The 17525-nt window shown below is 44.0% G+C and overlaps 1 protein-coding gene across 3 annotated transcripts in view; it reads left to right on the top strand.

The window, feature by feature from the left end:
- Positions 1-8853: 8853 nt before the first annotated feature.
- PPP2R5D (protein phosphatase 2 regulatory subunit B'delta) overlaps positions 8854-17525 on the top strand; it is a 65242-nt gene continuing 56570 nt past the window's right edge. For all 3 annotated transcript variants that reach the window (XM_081854738.1, XM_081854739.1, XM_081854737.1), the window contains exons 1-2: positions 8854-8997; positions 13830-13958. In XM_081854738.1, the coding sequence (XP_081710864.1) occupies positions 8971-8997; positions 13830-13958 (156 nt within the window). In that variant the 5' untranslated portion in view covers positions 8854-8970. The remainder of the gene's footprint in view (positions 8998-13829; positions 13959-17525) is intronic.

Below are 17525 nucleotides of genomic sequence, written 5' to 3'. Positions count from 1 at the left end.
TCTTGCTCACCACTGGTGTGCAGCCTCCAGGAAGTTGCTCATTCAAGAATGTGGCCCTTGGAATTAAAAGGGTCACCCCTTCACTCAGTGTGGAAGAGAAAAGTGCATTCTATGCAACAAGAGCAAATTCTTGTTTAAGGGTTTTTTGTTAAGAAGTCGATGGCTTTTCAGTAGCGCTAGACTGGTATTTATAGATTGGTGCATGGAAGTGAGAGCTGGACCATAAAGAAGGCTGATCGCTGAGGAACTGATGCTTTTGAATTATGGTCTGGAGGAGACTCTTGAGAGTCCCATGGACTGCAAAAAGATCAAACCTATCCATTCTGAAGGAAATCAGCCCTGAAGGCTCACTGGAAGGACAGATCCTGAAGCTGAGGCTCCAATACTTTGGCCACCTCATCAGAAGAGAAGACTCCCTGGAAAAGACCCTGATGTTGGGAAAGATGGAGGGCACAAGGAGAAGGGGACAACAGAGGACGAGATGGTTGGACAGTGTTCTCGAAGCTACCAGCATGAGTTTGACCAAACTGCGGGAGGCAGTGGAAGACAGGAGTGCCTGGCGTGCTCTGGTCCATGGAGTCACAAAGAGTCAGACACGACTAAACAACAACGACAAATTTACAGTGGGGAGCAACACTTGGCATCTTCTTTCCAGAGTTTTATTTTTAATTTATAAATATTGTTATATATGCTTAACTTGATCCTGTTTTAAATGATAATGAACTAAACTTACCTTAGTCTGGTATGCCACACACTCCACAACACCTCCTCCTCCAAATGTTTTTCCCACAATAACACTGTAAGAGTTCCCTGCAGTTATTTATAGAGCTGAGCTGGGGATAGGCAAACTAAAACAAACTCCTAGCAATAGTTGAATCAAACCTGAATCCCTGTGAAATGCTGCTGTTAATGGCAGAGAATACTGGTGAATTGTTGATGGAATCAGAACTGAATGCTTTTATTGTGCTTTGCAATGCGGCCTGATCCTGTACATAATTTCTCAGCGGTAAGCCCCATATTTCAATGAGACATACAAGCATGTAAGTTACCATAGGACTGGAACCATAAAAGCTAATAATTGCCCTCTGTGCTCATTATTGCCCATCATGAATATCTAAAGCCAGGTGCTGAATGTAACTAAAGCCTCATGTACTTGTATATCCAGGACTAAAAAGGAAAATATATGTGCAATTTGAATCTGGCCAAAGAGAGCTCCAGGGGAGCTGCTGTTTCTTCTGTGGACTGATGCTGCTTTAGAATTAGTAGAGCCCATCTGTGTCCCTACTTGCTGCCCACCTGATCAATCTAGGCAATTGTAAATAAATATATAGGGTTGTTTTTTTAAAAAAAAACAACAACCACAGGTTTCCTATACTCCTTTTCCCAACAATAGAAATTATTCTGTAAGGTTGTCCTGGAACTTCTTAATCCTTGAGACAGTGGGAAGTTTGAATAATTATGACAAAACCATTGTGTTGTGCAACTAAGCCTCGCCTCAAACTGCAAAAATCTGGGTTGAATCATCATCTCTCTGCTTAACCTGCCTCAGAGAGTTGCTTTAAGGATAAAATGAGAGAAGTGTATGCTGCCTTAAGGTCCTCAAAGGATGTGCAGGGAACAAATCAATTGCTACCTCCCCTGCTTCAGATTTTCCCACGTTCAAGCACTTCCTTCTTTCTTCCTACCATAACATGTACATTGTTTTGCTTTCCCCATTGCATTCCTTGCTCTGTGCTGGGAGGGGGATGGAATCAGCAACCTTCCAGATACTGTTGAAATTCATATTTCATCATTGCAAGTTAACATGGCCAATGGACAGGGATGATGGGAGTTGTAGTCCAACAGCATCTGGAGGGCCAGAGGTTCCCCATCCCAGCCCCTGGCAAACAGAACAAAAGGTTGACACCATTTCTTATTAGAATGCCCGAGGCTAAAGCTGAGGATCTATCCAAGGAAATAAGGCCATTCAGGTGCAAGTATTTTTGGAAGGGCTGTGGACAGCAGCCAAAGCCATTTACGCTCCGTTAAGGTATTCTGTGGCCTGCTGAGCTGTCTACATTGCTCTGTGTATCCATTCCCTTCAGTGCTCCATTTATTATTGCTCAGTAGTCATGTCAAGTCTTGGCAAGAAGCGACATTTGCCATTTTGCTTCCCAAACATAATTATTTTAAATTGGAAGGGGAAGGAAAGCTAGAATACATAGTGATGCCAAACTGAAGGAAATAAAGGAGGTGGAAATCTTCACGAAACAAAGCAGGACAAAAATAAAAGAGCAGATGTCTAACGGTCTGCCAGTGGGGGTTGGGCAAATATTGTGAAACTGGAAACTATCCAAAATGTCTAATTGAGGTCATTATGGAACCTACCACGCGGCAGTCCTTATTTCCATGGTAAGATTTTAGGTTGGCTTTTCTTCAGTATTGTCCAAAGTTCGTGTTGTTTTCCATTTGTACTGGTTTAAATACTTAAAAGGGGGGAAGAGAGAGAAAGAAAACAGCAGCCCCAACTTGGAGCAAATTTCCAATAGAACTGGGCTGACAAAGTGAAGCACAGACTGATTCTCTATGCTTATAAGGCTGTTACTCCTGTAGCTCAGAATAAACCTATGGTGTATTATGAGTAAAGAGTAGGCCCTTTCTTATTTTATAAGAAGAGCCCTGCTGGGTCCAGCATCCTGTTCTCACACAAGCAGGACCCAAGCACAAAAGCACTCTCCGCTCCTGCAGTTTCCAGCAACTGGTATTCAGAAGCATTGCTGCATCTTAACTGTGGAGATAAAGCACAACCATCATTAACAGTAGACATTGATAGTCTTCTCCGCCATGAAGATCTCCAATCTTATTTTTTTTAAATCACCCAAGTTGGCGGCTGTCACTGCTTTACTCATTATTATTATTATTATTATTATTATTATCATCATCATCATCATCATTATCATTATCATTATTATTTATTATTTATACCCCACCCATCTGGCTAAGTTTCCCCAGCCACTCTGGGTGGCTTCCAATCAAGTGTTTAAAACAATACAGCATTAAATATTAAATATTAAAAACTGTCTTTTAAAGTTAAAGTTTTAACTCTGATCCATGAAGAAGAATTTATCTGTCCTGAATTTTCCCACATTTAGCTTCATTGGATGTCCATAGGTCCTAGTGTTATAAGAGAGAGAAGCTTTTCTTTGTCTACTTTTTCCATACCGTGCAAAATTGTATAAACTTCTGTCATGTCACCTCTTACTTTAAACAAAAAAATAATAAAAAAAAGTTCCAAATGCTACAACCTTTCCTCATAGACAAATTGCTCCACTTCCTGGTCATTTTGGTTGCCCTTTTCTGAAACGTGTTATTATTTTGTTCAATCTGATATGATTTAATTACAGTTTTTAAAAGTTTTATGTTGGTGTAACGAGGAAAGTATTTTCCGCTTTGAGATCCTAACCCTATACCACAGGACATTTAGAGGGGGAAATATAATGCAATATCTGAAAATAATGGTTTGGGCATTGGTGGCTGGAGAGAGGGAGAAGATACTGTTCACTGTGCGTTGTATTGTTCCCTATGTAATCCTCTTGGGATAGGTTTTTGAAAGAGATTCTTGTTTCTTTATTGGACAGTAGGAAATGATGATACAGTAGGTATGTATTGTAACCCACCCATCTGACCTGGTTGCCCCAGCCACTCTCGGTGACTTCCAACAAAATATGAAAGGGTACAACAAAATTAAAAGCTTCTCAAAACAGGGCTGCCTTCAGATGTCTGCAAAAAGTCATATAATTGCTTTATCTCTTTGACATCTGATGGGAGGGCATTCCACAGGGTAGGTGCAACTGCTGAGAAGGCCCTCTGCCTAGTTCTCTGTAACTTCAGTTCTCACAACAAAATAAAAAAATTCCTTCCAGTAGCACCTTAAAGACCAACTAAGTTAGTTCTAGGTATGAGCTTTCGTGTGCATGCACACTTCTTCAGATACACTGAAACAGAAGTCACCAGACCCTTCTATATAGTGAGAAGGTGGGGAGGGGTATTACTCAGAAGGGTGGTGGGATTGGGTGATTGGCAGATAAGGGTGGTGGGATTGGGTGATTGGCAGATAGCTGTGATCACAGCTATCTGCCAATCACCCATTCCCACCACCCTTCTGAGTAATACCCCTCCCCACCTTCTCACTATATAGAAGGGTCTGGTGACTTCTGTTTCAGTGTATCTGAAGAAGTGTGCATGCACACGAAAGCTCATACCAAGAACTAACTTAGTTGGTCTTTAAGGTGCTACTGGAAGGAATTTTTTAATTTTGTTTTGACTATGGCAGACCAACACGGCTACCTATCTGTATTCAGTTCTCACAGTGAGGGAACCACCAGAAGGCCACTGAGCTGGACCTCAATGTCCAGGCTAAACAATGGGGGTGGGGTAGCTCCTTCAGGTACACTAGTTGATTGATATACATACAGTAACATATTTAAAGTTTCTTAACCAATCAGATCAGACTAAAATGTACCTTACAAAATGGGGTAAAATGTGCTGGGGATCATCTGTACTTATATATCTCTTTCAGGCTGGTTATGCCCATATTTTTGTGTTGACCACAGGTTTTTAGCAAATAAATGTGACTAATTTATGACACAGACACCATCCTGGGAAGACACATCAGGCTGAATCCCCCTATCTAAAACCTCATTTAAATATCTACTAGAACCAAAGGGTAGGATTCCCTTGTCAATGGAAGTCATGCAGGACAATAGGGCTTTTCCTCCTCTCTTCCCCCTGCATCCCCCAAAATGGGCTGTAGGGGTGTTGGGAGAACCAGAGAAGCCTCAGCACTGGGAGCCAGCGTGGTGTAGTGGTTAAGAGCGGTGGACTCGTAATCTGGTGAACCGGGTTCACGTCTCCGCTCCTCCACATGCAGCTGCTGGGTGACCTTGGGCTAGTCACACTTCTTTGAAGTCTCTCAGCCCCACTCACCTCACAGAGTGTTTGTTGTGGGGGAGGAAGGAAAAGGAGAATGTTAGCCATTTTGAGACTCCTTTGGGTAGTGATAAAATGGGATATTAAATCCAAACTCTTCTTCTTCTTCTTCTTCAGCAGCAGCAGTAGAGGAAGGCTCGGAACCAAGGGAGTGGTTGTGGGGCACTAAGACAGGTCAGAGGATGACGGGTAGGGCAGAATGGTTGGATGCTGAATAAGCAACAGGCTTGAGTGAGAGAGAGGAAGAAGAGGCAGAAAGCATTGCAGGTGTAGGACAGGCAGCTGCAGAAGAGGTGGGGACTGAGGTTGCAACAGATTAATGATAATAAATAATGATGATGATGATGATGATATTATTTATACCCTGCCCTTCTGGCTGGGTTTCCCCAGCCACGCACAGGAGCCTGCTGGTCCTACTGTACTCAAGCTTCCCTCCTCCTTTGTCTCCAAGGGCATGAAGAGTTCAGAGAACAGAGAGACCTCCCCAATCGAGTTCATGACTGCTGGGAAAAGAACCAGACAGGAGGTACAGATTGTCAGTTTTGGCCATTGCTTTACCATGGCCAGTCTTGCCCATAGGTTACTGTTTGTATTCTGTTTCCTTGAATAGATAAGCAACTTATTCTGATGGACCCTAGTCTCACATGCATGTCCATACCATATTCCCTGAAACAACGCAGAATGCAGTTTACAAGACCTTCAATCCTTTTTATTATTATTAAGGGCTGTGTGCTTAGAGATTGTGATACATTTGCCATACCTTATTATCAATTGGTGGCAAAGGCCTGGAATCTGGCAGTAGGAGAAAAACTGGCTGAATGCAACAGACAGCTAAGGGGAATGAAATAAAAAGGGCCTGTTTGATGGTACATGGCACCCATTTATAACCTATGTGGTCTAACGAAGTGGTCTAAACCTTCCACCTGATTCCCATAAATCTATCTGGCTTGATACAGTTCCAAGGCACCATTGGTCTTTGGGTTAGAGAACAAAAAAACTAAAGCAAAAAATGAGAAACACATTTTCTTTATTGAAAGTCCTGATAATGATCTCCTGAACTCTTCATTTTAGTTGTGATATAAGAGTTTGCTGCTGATCACCCAGTGTTTATTTTCTATCCTTACTGCAGTATGATTGTTGATGTTTGTTTTATATTGCTCTGCTTGTTTATGTATCTCTTGCAAAAATAATTAAAACATTTAGGGTTTTTTTTGGGGGGGGTGTTTAAAAACACCTTATTGAGAACTGTCATTTTGTTTGGTTGAAATCTGGCTAGCAGATTGGTATGAAGTACAATAAAAGCTTTATGTCCTCCCTCCATTCAGTTTGAGAGCTTAGGAACTAAACCAGCAGTTCTTAAACCACTTTCCTACACAGATAATTCAAAATTGCTGGGGGGTCTCAGCTGACCACTTACCAAACTTTCCCCCCTCTTCAGCACTAACATTATTGTTGAAACTATCGCTATATTGTGAAAATCACAGCCCCAGACTGGGGCACTGAGAATGGTACCTTTAACTGGCAGATTTCATGGGGGAAATTAGTACTGTTATAAAAATCACAGATCCTAAACCAGGGCTTTGGTCCCCTCTTTGATAAATCTAGCCTGTGTCAAAATGGCCTAAATTTCCACTATCAGGAACAAATAAATCAAGTGCAGATACCCTAAACTCTTCCAAAATATTTATGTGGACCACCTGAATGGATCTTGTGCTCCATGGGATAGTTGCTTTGCAGGGTCAGACCTACATCCAGTTTTAAGCATATTTATAGAAATGCAAATGCCATATTTTCTTCCTGGTAGGTATGCTGAAGAGTCCTGGTTTGAGGCCCATCTAAAGGCATTTTGACAGGACCCATTCAAGCGTCCCTGTGAAGCTCTTAAGTTGGGTATGATGAAGCTACCGGTAATTGCTACTTAGGTTGCTTCTAGGAAACTTCTATGCACCTCTCGTGACTAGTAGCCATTGATAAGCTTATGAACATTGATTCATCTAATTCTAAAGAAAGCCATCTATGCTAATGTATATCACCACATCAGTCAGCAATTAATTCCATCAATTAATTATGCATTGTGCAAACAAGTCATTTTAAAAATTCCTGAAATTAGCAACCAAAGCTGTAATCCTATGCACATTTTAAGATGTTACCATACCCCACTGAATTCAGTATGGCTTGCAGACTCAGGCCGCACATTTTACTCTATTTTCACAGGGAAGGAGGATTAAGTTTATTCACTTTCTCCATCATTTTATAAAACTCTACCGTGTTCCTCCTTGGATAATATTTTTTTCCTAAAATAAGAGCTCCAGCCCCATAAGCCTTTTTTTGTAGCAAGGCTGTGCCAACTCTCTACAAGTTTTTAAGCAGTCCTCACTTGAAGACACACTTGTTCATTGCTGCTTTTATGGAATGCTTTTAAGTGAGCTGCTAAAATAGTGGTGCTGTTTTCTTCTGACTATATTATGTTTTATTATTGTACTGGGAAACTTGCTGCAGTTTGTACATACTATTTTAAGGTTACTGGGAGTTTTAAAGTTTGTTATGTTGTTGCTGCATATTTCAGAATATTTTCCTGGAAAATGGTTCAAAGTTTTTTTTTTGCCTAGTCCTAGATATTGATCAGACAATAGAGTGCAAGTCTTTCTGTCTCCCCTCAGAAGCAAGTCACATTGTTTTCAGTGGGACTTACTCCCAGGTTAAGCGCCAATTGGATTGTAGCCTTGCTTTGTTGGGGCACCCACATTTGCATTCATATCTGGATCCACTGGAAATGTCTTTAACTGCATCAGGATAGTGGATTGTGGATCTTAAGTATTCTTGTTTGTTACAGTTTATATTCTCTTTTCTCCAAGGAGCTCAGAGCTAAATACTGTACCCAACTCACTTCTAGTCCGTTGTGTTTAGGATTTCAGCCTTTTTGTTTTCACTTTCATTCTTTCCTGACAAAGTTGAGCACAAACCAGCCAAAGCTAAGCTAAATTAAGCCCCATCAGTTTCAACAGGAATGTTAAGCAGCGCTTCAACTCTCTCGTGGTTCGACTGAAATTTTAAATAGGTCCTGAATTATTGTTCCGGTCCTCTCTCAATTTTATTTTCTCTGACGGATTATGGATCTTGATTAGGAGTTGGGCTGTATAACCCCAATTTTCCTAGAACAGTCTTCATTTGTTATTATTATTTTAAAATCTGTTTTACGGTTCCTCCCATTGTTGCATTTTTTTTTTTTTTAATTGCCGCTTCATATAATAGCAGAACCTCGTACTTGAAGGAGCAGTGACCGAAACATTATTAATGGCTGGCACTTTTTTTAAGTGTGTGTGTGTGTGCATGTGCAAAGAATTATAACTGCAATGCAGTTGCCATTCTTTGGGAGCAGCTTCATTCATGGCAACCTTTCACTTCGCGGGGTTGCCTTCTCCATCGGCGTTTCTCCTTGACAATGACACAGAAAAGAGACACACACAGAGAAAGAAAGAGGCCTGCACGCTGCACTACCCCCGTTGGTCCCTTATTTCGCAAAAGGGCGCCCAGTCGCGGCACCCACACCCTTCCAACTTATTCGAAGCAGCCATGGTGACCTATATCCATAATCCGGCAGCAGCCCCCCCCCTCACACCGAGCAGCCGGCGGCAGAGAAGCCCCCTCGCCCCCCTTGGCGCCCTCCTCCTCCTCTTCCAATCCCACCCGCTTTCCCCACAACCGCGGCGGCGCCTTTTTGCAAAACCGGCAGCGGCCTCCTCCCGCCCTCCCCAGCTGCCCTTCAAACCGGCCCTCCAATGGCAAAAATCGGCGCGGCCGCCGGCGGCCAATGAAGCGCAGGCAGCGAGGCGGTTGCCAGGCAGGTTGGGCCGAGCGGGTCCAATCGGGGGCTCACCCAACCCAGCGCAGAGGAGGGAGGGAGGGAGGCGGCGGCGGCGAGGAGAAACCGAGGGAGGGCGACGAGAGGAGGCCGGGCCGGCGGCGGCGGGAGAGGCCGAGCGAGCGCTTTCGAGGTCCGGGATGCCCTACAAGCTGAAGAAAGAGAAGGTGAGCGAGCGGGGGGCGGCGGCGCCCCGGGGCCGGCCCACCCCCCCATCTCTCTCTGGCGCCACCCCGCCCCAGGGCCGGGGCGGTGGGGTGGGCGGGGGCGCCCGGGCGCCAAAGCCTTTCCCGGGGCCTGGCGGCATCCGAGCTCGGAGCCTCCGCCCGTAGTGGAGCCGCCCCGCGCGCCGAGGGGGCCGAGGACGCGGGCAGGAAGCAGCTGCACTTGCAGCAGCCCGGGGCTTCGACGCAGGATCCGTGTGCCTGTGCAACACACAAACACATCCAGGACGGAGCAAATCCGTGCACACACACCTGCAGGTCTTGGTTTGCAACACACACACACGTATGTGTATCCTATGTAGGAAAGGGTGCACTGGCCAAACAATGCACCACATATTTGTTATTACCCCTGAGCACGGGCCTCTTGGGTTAAGCAAGCGCGCGCGGGCGCGCGCGCGGGCGCGCACACACACACACACACACACATATATCTTTATATCAATATCTGATTCACATATATTATATATAGGAAAGGTACTGACCGGGCAACGCACAGCATATTTGTTACTACACTCTCAGCACACACAAACACACAATGTATCTTTATTTCTGTATCTACATCTAATGCATATATATATATATTTAGGGTGGGGGGAGGACGCACAAGCCAGACAATGCACAGCATATTTGTTATCCGTGGGTTAAGCATACACACAAAGCACACGAATACATATGTCTTCTAAATCTAATTGCAGGAAAAGATGCCCTGGTCAGACAATGCACAGCCCGTTTGTTGTTAACTGCCTCTGAGCACGGGCCCCTGAGTTAGGCGCGCACACGCGCAGGCAGACAAGCACCCACACGGGGGAGAAAATGTCCGCACTCGTGCAGGAGCCTTGCACCTGGGGAGAGGCGGGCTGAGGAGGGTGGCGGCGGCGGCGGCGGCGTAACACAAGGGTGCTGACGGGCAAGAGGCCGTTGCATCCTGGACGGGGTGGAAGGGGAAATGCATAGGCCGAGAGTAAGGCGAGGGGGGGGGGGAGGAGAAGAGGCGATCGCAGCATGGTGCATAGGCAAGCGCCGTTGCATGGCACGGGGGGGGTGGTGGGTTGGGTTGGGTTGAGTGCTTGCTTGCGGAGAAAGAGGGAATCTAGTAGTGACGGTCTCCGTGGCAGTTCCGGAGGCGGGGGGGGGGGTGACCCAACACGGATCTGGGCCTGGGCGTCCTAGAATGCAGTGTGCGCGCACCGATAGCGGAGGATGCGCTGCGCTTCTTTGTATGCTTCCTTCGCGTCCATCGCTTCCGGTTCGGGGGCTCCCTGTGCAGGCGTGTGCGCGATGCGCGCGTGTGTGTTGGTGTTGCATTCGGAGGTCAGACAAGCACAATAGGCCTCACACTTGTCTTGCCATGCAGTAGGGGGAGGCCTAAGGACAGATTGCTCCCTTTAAATCGGACCCTTGCGTTTCAAGCACAAAGTTATGGGAAAGAGTACACAGTCATTGTTGCCTTTCGCAGTGCATCGCAACCACACCTAAGTGGCACTGGGGCAAATGCAGATTTAGGCAAGCGGCAGGAGTGGAAGTGGGGCAAATTCAAGGCCCATGTAGAAAGGCACTGCCGATATGATATTTAGGAAGGATGTGTGTGCATGTGCATGTAAAGAGGAAGAATCTTGAAAAAAAAATTTTGATTGTGTTATTTTGTGCAGGGCACAGAGTTCAGGTGTGCGCTATGTGCAAATGCAGAGGAGGCTGTATAGGTAGTGTAAGCACCTGGTGGGGCTCTGGGTGCTAAGTGGGAGTGCACAGAGAATCCTGTGCAGACATTGGCCAGGCATTTGGGCATAACTTTAAGGGGATAGAAGACAGAACTCCTGTGAACTGCTGTACACTGCAGAAGTATGCAGAACACAAACAAACCTGCAGAGTCTAGGATTCGGAGCAGAGTCTGAAAGACTTAGCACCCCAGAAGTAATGTGCAAATTCATGTAACATGCAATGTAGGCGTGGTGCCTCTGTGCGACATACGACATGTGGCACAAATGTGTGGATCAGTTGCAGAGAGGAAGTATGCAAAGTGGGGCATGTTGGCATGCTGAGCTAAAGCTAGTGGAAGTGGACATGCATTGCATAGGGAAGGCTGCATGTTCAATTTCCAGAAGCTCTTAGTAGGGCCAAGAAAGACTTCTATCTAAACCCTGGAAAATAGCTGCCAGGCTTTAGATGGCTTTGAACTTAGAACAAGACCTGTTCCTGTGTACTAATGTTCACCTTCATGAAGCAGGAACATGTAAATAATAATAATTTTCTCATACCCCACCAGTGTTCGAAACTCCCATTGTCCTAGGCTCATTTTGTGACAGGGAATTTCATTAGCACGAGCCTTTTCTGAGCTCTGGGTGCAGCACTGTGCCTAAAATTTCATATTAAAACTGCAGAGTGGAAGGAAAGGAGGACCTTTTTTCTGCCTCCCCACTTCCAGCTACTCTCCGAAGACTGGAGAAGAGACCCTCTTAAGAATATTAGGGGGGTGGGCAGGGGGAAGGACTGGACCCTGCGAAAAATGAACATAGTATTTTAGCTGCAGTTCATTCATTTTCAGCTTTGTATTTTTGTTATTAAAAAAGTGTGCTTAGACATTACGCTGTTGTGTCCATAACCTAGATTTAAGGTGCCATTTAGCTCCTAGCTTCATATCTTAGTTTCTAACACTGTACCCCACCCATCTCACTGGGTTACCCCGGCCACTCTGGGCGGCTTCCAGCAATATACGGGGGGGGGGGGGACCTCACATCAAGCATTAAAAGCTTCTTGAAACAGGGCTGCCTTCAGATGTCCACGAAAAGTCATGTACTTGTTTATCTGTTTGACATCTGACTAGAGGGCATTCCACAAGGCGGAACCGAGAAGGCCCTCTGCCTGGTTCCTTGTAACATCACTTCTCGCAATGAGGGAAGGGCCAGAATGCCCTTGGAGCTGGACTTCAGTGTCCGAGCCGAATAATGGGGGTAGAGACACTCTTTTAGGTATACAGGGCTGAAGCTGTTAGGGCTTTAAAGGTCAACACCAGCACTTTGAATTGTGCTTGGAAACATACTGGGAGTCAATGTAGATCTTTTAGGACCAGTGTTCTATGACCCTGGTGGCTGCTCCCAGTCACCAGTCTAGCAACTGCATTTGGGATTAATTGTAGTTTCCAAGTCACCGTCAGAGTAGTCCCTGGTTCCGATTTAAATGAGAGGTATAATCCACATACTGATGAACACTCAGCCCAAATCTCCTGATGATCTCTCCCACGTTTTATTTGAGCAGTGGATATGGACCTAAAGGCACAACACAGAATCTCTTCACAATACAGTGGTACCTCGGGTTATATACGCTTCAGGTTACATACGCTTCAGGTTACAGACTCCGCTAACCCAGAAATAGTGCTTCAGGTTAAGAACTTTGCTTCAGGATGAGAACAGAAATCGTGCTCCGGCGGCGGCAGTGGGAGGCCCCATTAGCTAAAGTAGTGCTTCATGTTAAGAACAGCTTTAGGTTAAGTACGGACCTCCGGAACGAATTAAGTACTTAACCTGAGGTACCACTGTATGGTTATAACAGATAACAGCAAAGGTTGCTAGGTTCATAGCAGGGGCAATCGGAATAAGGGCCACTAACTGATGGCTGATTCAGGACTTTAAATTGTGCTCTTATATCAAGTTTACTTTTCTGAGTATACTTTAATGCTTTACTGTTGCTATGGCCATTGGCTAATGCGAATAAAGTTTTATCTATCTATCTTCACAATATGGTTATCAAACACATGCATTTCACAGCAAAAAACAAAAGTGGTCCTGCAGCATGGATACTATTTGTTATTATTTCTTTCCCACCTTTCCTCAGACAAGCCCGTTCTGCTCCCCATTTTATCCTCAAAGCAACCCTGCACCATAGACTAGTCTGAGAGTGAATGGCTGGCTCAAAGTCACCCAGCAAGCTTCATGGCTGAGTGAGAATTTGAACCCCGGCCTAGTCCTTGTCCAGTACTCTTAATCACTATGCTGCACAGGCTCACTAAAGCATCATTTTCCGCAGCAGCCCATCACATATGCCTTGGTGCAGGTCAAATTCCCTTGCGAAATATGTTTTAATACAACTGGTAAATGTATTTTCCTTACCTGTGATGAAGTTCGTTTAGATTGTAGCCTGTACACACTTGCCTGAGAGAGAGCCCCATTGAATTCTACCTTGGTCAGTACGGCTTCTGTCTGTGTTAGGGAGGAAAAAATAGGCCGAATACAGATTTTGTTGACTGTCCACACACCAGTTGAATGGAGCTCCCTCCCCGCAGCTTGAGAACCTCTTTTCAGTTTGTCCTCCAGTCTTTGTTCTCTGCCTGCATTGCAAACTGCTTTCTAAATAGCAGTTTACTAGCATTTGCTTGCTGTTGGCAGATACTGTAAGCCCTTTCCCATGGAGGGACTCGGCTGCTCTGGCTAAGGCAGAGATAGCAACAGGCTGCAAAACAGGCAGCTGCCCCCCACCAGTGGGTGGGACTTCAATAGAGTCAGGTGCCCTTTTTAAAGGGAAGAGAATTGATCGTTCTAGCAGAAGCACTTGGATGATGATCAGTGTGTTTCCGTACACAGACCTTTCTCTTGCGCCAGGAAGTTTGTGTCTCTTGGGCACCGACATGGAGAGCATGGTATAGGAGCCTATTTATGGGATGGTGTCCTCTTTTTCTGTCGGGGTTTCATGATGCTTGCCTTGTAGGATCCATGAACTTTGTTAAGCTGTTGGTAAAACAGTGCATCTGAATGTGCTTTTTTCCTGTTCCTTTTCCTCCTTAGGAGCCTCCAAAGTCTACTAAAAGCACTACGAAAGCCAGTAGCAGCAGCGGCGGCAGCAGCAGCAGTGGTGGTAGTGGTGGCAGCGGCAGTGGCAGTGGCAAAGATGGAGGCACGGAGAATTCAGAAGAGGTAGGATGCTGAAGTCATCTTTTGCATGATGTATGTTGCAGTCTGGTTGGCTTAGAGGAGCCTTCCCCGACACGGGGACCACCAGATATTTGGGAATGCAACTTCCATCAGTGTTCCTATCAGCTCCTGTGCTGATGGGTTATTGTGAGATCAGAAAGGGAGAAGGGGATTGGTAAAGGAAGAATGGAAACCACCAGTAGAAATAAAAGCTCTATGCGAGCCGAAAAAGCATGTGAGAGGCTGCAATATGTGGTGGTTTAGCATGTAGCATAATAATTAAGTGTCTGAACTATAAAATTCAAATCTACCGTTGGTGTTGGAACTCCTGAAATTACCGGTACTTCCATTCAAGCCACACAGCCTCAGCAGATTCCATTTCCTCTATCTGAAACATGGTGATTATAATAATGATATACTGTACCTTATGTGGTTGTTTTACGGATTGCAACAAAATCATATACATAAAAGTTTGGACAATTAAAATTTTTGTATAAGTGTTGAATATAATCCATCTATCAGGTTTTGGTAATTTGTGATTATTTCCTGAGCTCTTTTACCTACCCTCTTATTTAATTATAAAATACGGTCGTTTTAGATGAAAAATAGGCAGAAACTATTTTATGGGGTGTTTTTTTTTAATTAAGAGGGATAAAGGGTGAGAACTAAACCTTGTGGGAAAGGAACCGAACAGAAGACTAATCAAGTGTGTGTAGGGTAGATGGAGATTACCAAAATACCATTTTGGTGCACAGAATTAATGGCAGAGAAATTCAAGTGAAGGGTGCCATTCATGGAACTGACTGTGGTAGAAAAGCGTACAGGTTGTGGACTTGTTTTCAAAATCTAAAAGGAGATTTTGCATTTTTCTCTCTCCTTGAAATTTAAATAAGTGGCAGTATTGTAAATAGAAAAAAAGGAGAAAGGTTAGAACAAAAATATCTGTTTCTCTATTTAGACTGAAACATCTTTTGGGGCTGCAGGTGTTTTTGAACTACACCTCCCATCATCCCTGATATTGGCCATGCTGGTTGGGGCTGATGGGAGTTGTAGTCCAAAACATCCGGAGGATACCAGGTTGGTGAAGTTTGGGTTAAAGGGACAGCAGTGCTGCAGGATTTGAAGTACAAGGGTTTTTCTTCCCATGGTACAATGTGTGTATTGTCAAAGATGAGGATGCCTGTGTGGTAGTGAAGTTCTCTTAAGAGTTAATCCTTCGTTGAGGCTTCTTGATGAGGTTCTGGTAGATAAGGTTCCCCCTCCTTGGGGTCTGCTTCCATTTACCACCAACACCTCAGCCTTAGAAAACATGAGGTGGTCTTATTTTGGAATAAGAAACAAAGGTCCATTTAACGGTCACTTGAAGATAGGGCTGGAAAAATTCCAGTTGCTTTGTTTTTTTTTTTTTCCTGCATAATTTTTATTGTTTTTTAAATCATAACAAACAAAAAATACAGCAATTTACACCTTGTTATCACAGATTTCTTTCTATAAGACTTCCTTCAGCTTCCCCTCAAATCATCCATAACCTAATTTAATAAATTCACACAAATCCTAGCTTATATTGACATTATTTTCTCTTTCCTCCTTTTTCTCTTTAGACAATATTCCAACCTTTTCACAGAGCTTTTTAAAACCCAACTAGCGTTATCTGACCTTCACTTATATTTTCCAGATATTCCACGAATTTCCCCCAATCCTCAATGAACCTTTGGTCTTTTAAATATCTAATTTTCCCCGTCAGTCTATCCATCTCCGCGTATTCTAGTAGTTTTGCTCTCCATTCCTCAAGCGTCGGTATGTTCTGTTGTTTCCAGTTTTGGGCCAATAGGACCCTTGCGGCCGTTGTTGCATATTGAAAGAATTTACTGTCATTGTTCTTTATATCACTTCCTGCTAGGCCTAACAGAAAAGCCTCCGGCTTTTTCCCAAAGTTGTATCTTAATATACTCTTCATTTCATTATATATACCTTCCCAAAAACCTTTGATCTTTCTGCAGTCCCACCACATGTGGAAGAAGGATCCCTCTTTTTCCCTGCATTTCCAGCATTTATTGCAAGTTTTATATATTTTTGCTAATTTTGCAGGTGTTATATACCAACGGTAAAACATCTTCATAAGGTTCTCTTTTAACGTTGTGCATGCTGTAAATTTAAGATTTTTTTCCCAGAGTTTCTCCCATTCTTCATAGTATATATTATGGCCGATGTCCCTTGCCCAATGAATCATCACCGACTTCACTTCCTCATCTATCAAGTTATACTCTAATAGCATATTATATGTTTTAGAAAGGATTTTATAATCATTGTAGAAAAATTCCAGTTGCTTTGTTGCTTGGGTTCTTAAACTCTTGATGCTGTCATCTAGGAATTGGAAGGGTCTGCAGGATCTGATAATAGCTTTTAAAAATGGAGGCCTAGGACTTGAAATTATTTTTCATCAGCTGTGAGTTTGGAAGAAGTTTTTTGTGTCTGAAGTCGAGAGTGCTCCAAAGATATATCCCTCAATCAATAGCTTTTAATAATTCGGGGCAACTCTGGAATAATAAAATTACTAAAATATGTAAACACAATTGGGAATTCCACCTCGTGTATATTTGCTCATTGTGTCCCAAGTAGGAAGAGGAACACCATCCACTATGTTGGTCAGCAGATATCTTGGGGGGTTTCCCACAACATGTCCCAGGGAGGACAGGCTAGCATTTCCTGAGTCAATGGAAGATTCCCATTTTCCTACTTGAATGTGTTGGTGGTAGATCTCTCCTTCCCATTTTGAATCACAGGAGTCCTAAACATTAGCTTTTCAAGGTTAGATCCCTTTGATAATATTATTGATCACACCCAGGTTGTTGGTGGTGGGAGAAACTGTGGCTCTCCAGAAATAGTTGGACTTATAGCTCCCGTCATCTGTGAGCTTTGCCATTCTGGTTAGGAGTCGGGAGTCCACAAGTGCCCTTTCTTTGGATTAAACCAAACAATGTGTTGTTGAAAGCTTTCCATCTCCTAATGGCACTGAGGACAGGGTTATGGCTTTCCCCAAAGGTAGCTGGTTGCTCTCAGATTTAGTGGAAGATGCTGTCCCATAATTTTAGAAGACATCTGAAGGCAGCCCTGTTTAGGGAAGTTTTTAATATCTGATGTTTTATTGTATTTTTAATATTTTGTTGGAAGCCACCCAGAGTGGCTGGGGTATTATTATTATTAATAATAATAATTAGTGTTGAAGTAAGATTCAACTTGGGGTGGGCAGATGGGGTTATTGGTTTGTTCCTGTTCTTCTTGTTATTATGCATTTTGTGTTTTTTATCTTGTGTTTTTATGTTGAGATCTACAGATGAAGGGTGGTGTACAAATTTAATCATCATCATCATCTCTGGTTGCAGAAACAGACTTCTTTTATTGGCTTGAGGTAGATTAGGGTGAAGAAACGGACTGAGTAAGCACCGGGAAATGCGTCTCTTCTTGTATTGTTGTCTTGAAGACTTACTGCAAGTCCTAACATTCAGGGACAAGAGCCCCTTTCATCCAGTGTAGGAATACTTACTCACAGATATGTATATTCGTGGGCAT

Source organism: Podarcis erhardii (genome assembly GCF_964252035.2).
Source record: "Podarcis erhardii genome assembly, chromosome: 3".
NCBI classification, from domain to species: domain Eukaryota; kingdom Metazoa; phylum Chordata; class Lepidosauria; order Squamata; family Lacertidae; genus Podarcis; species Podarcis erhardii.
Note: the sequence above shows the minus strand (reverse complement) of the source record. Positions and strands in the feature narration are given on the sequence as shown.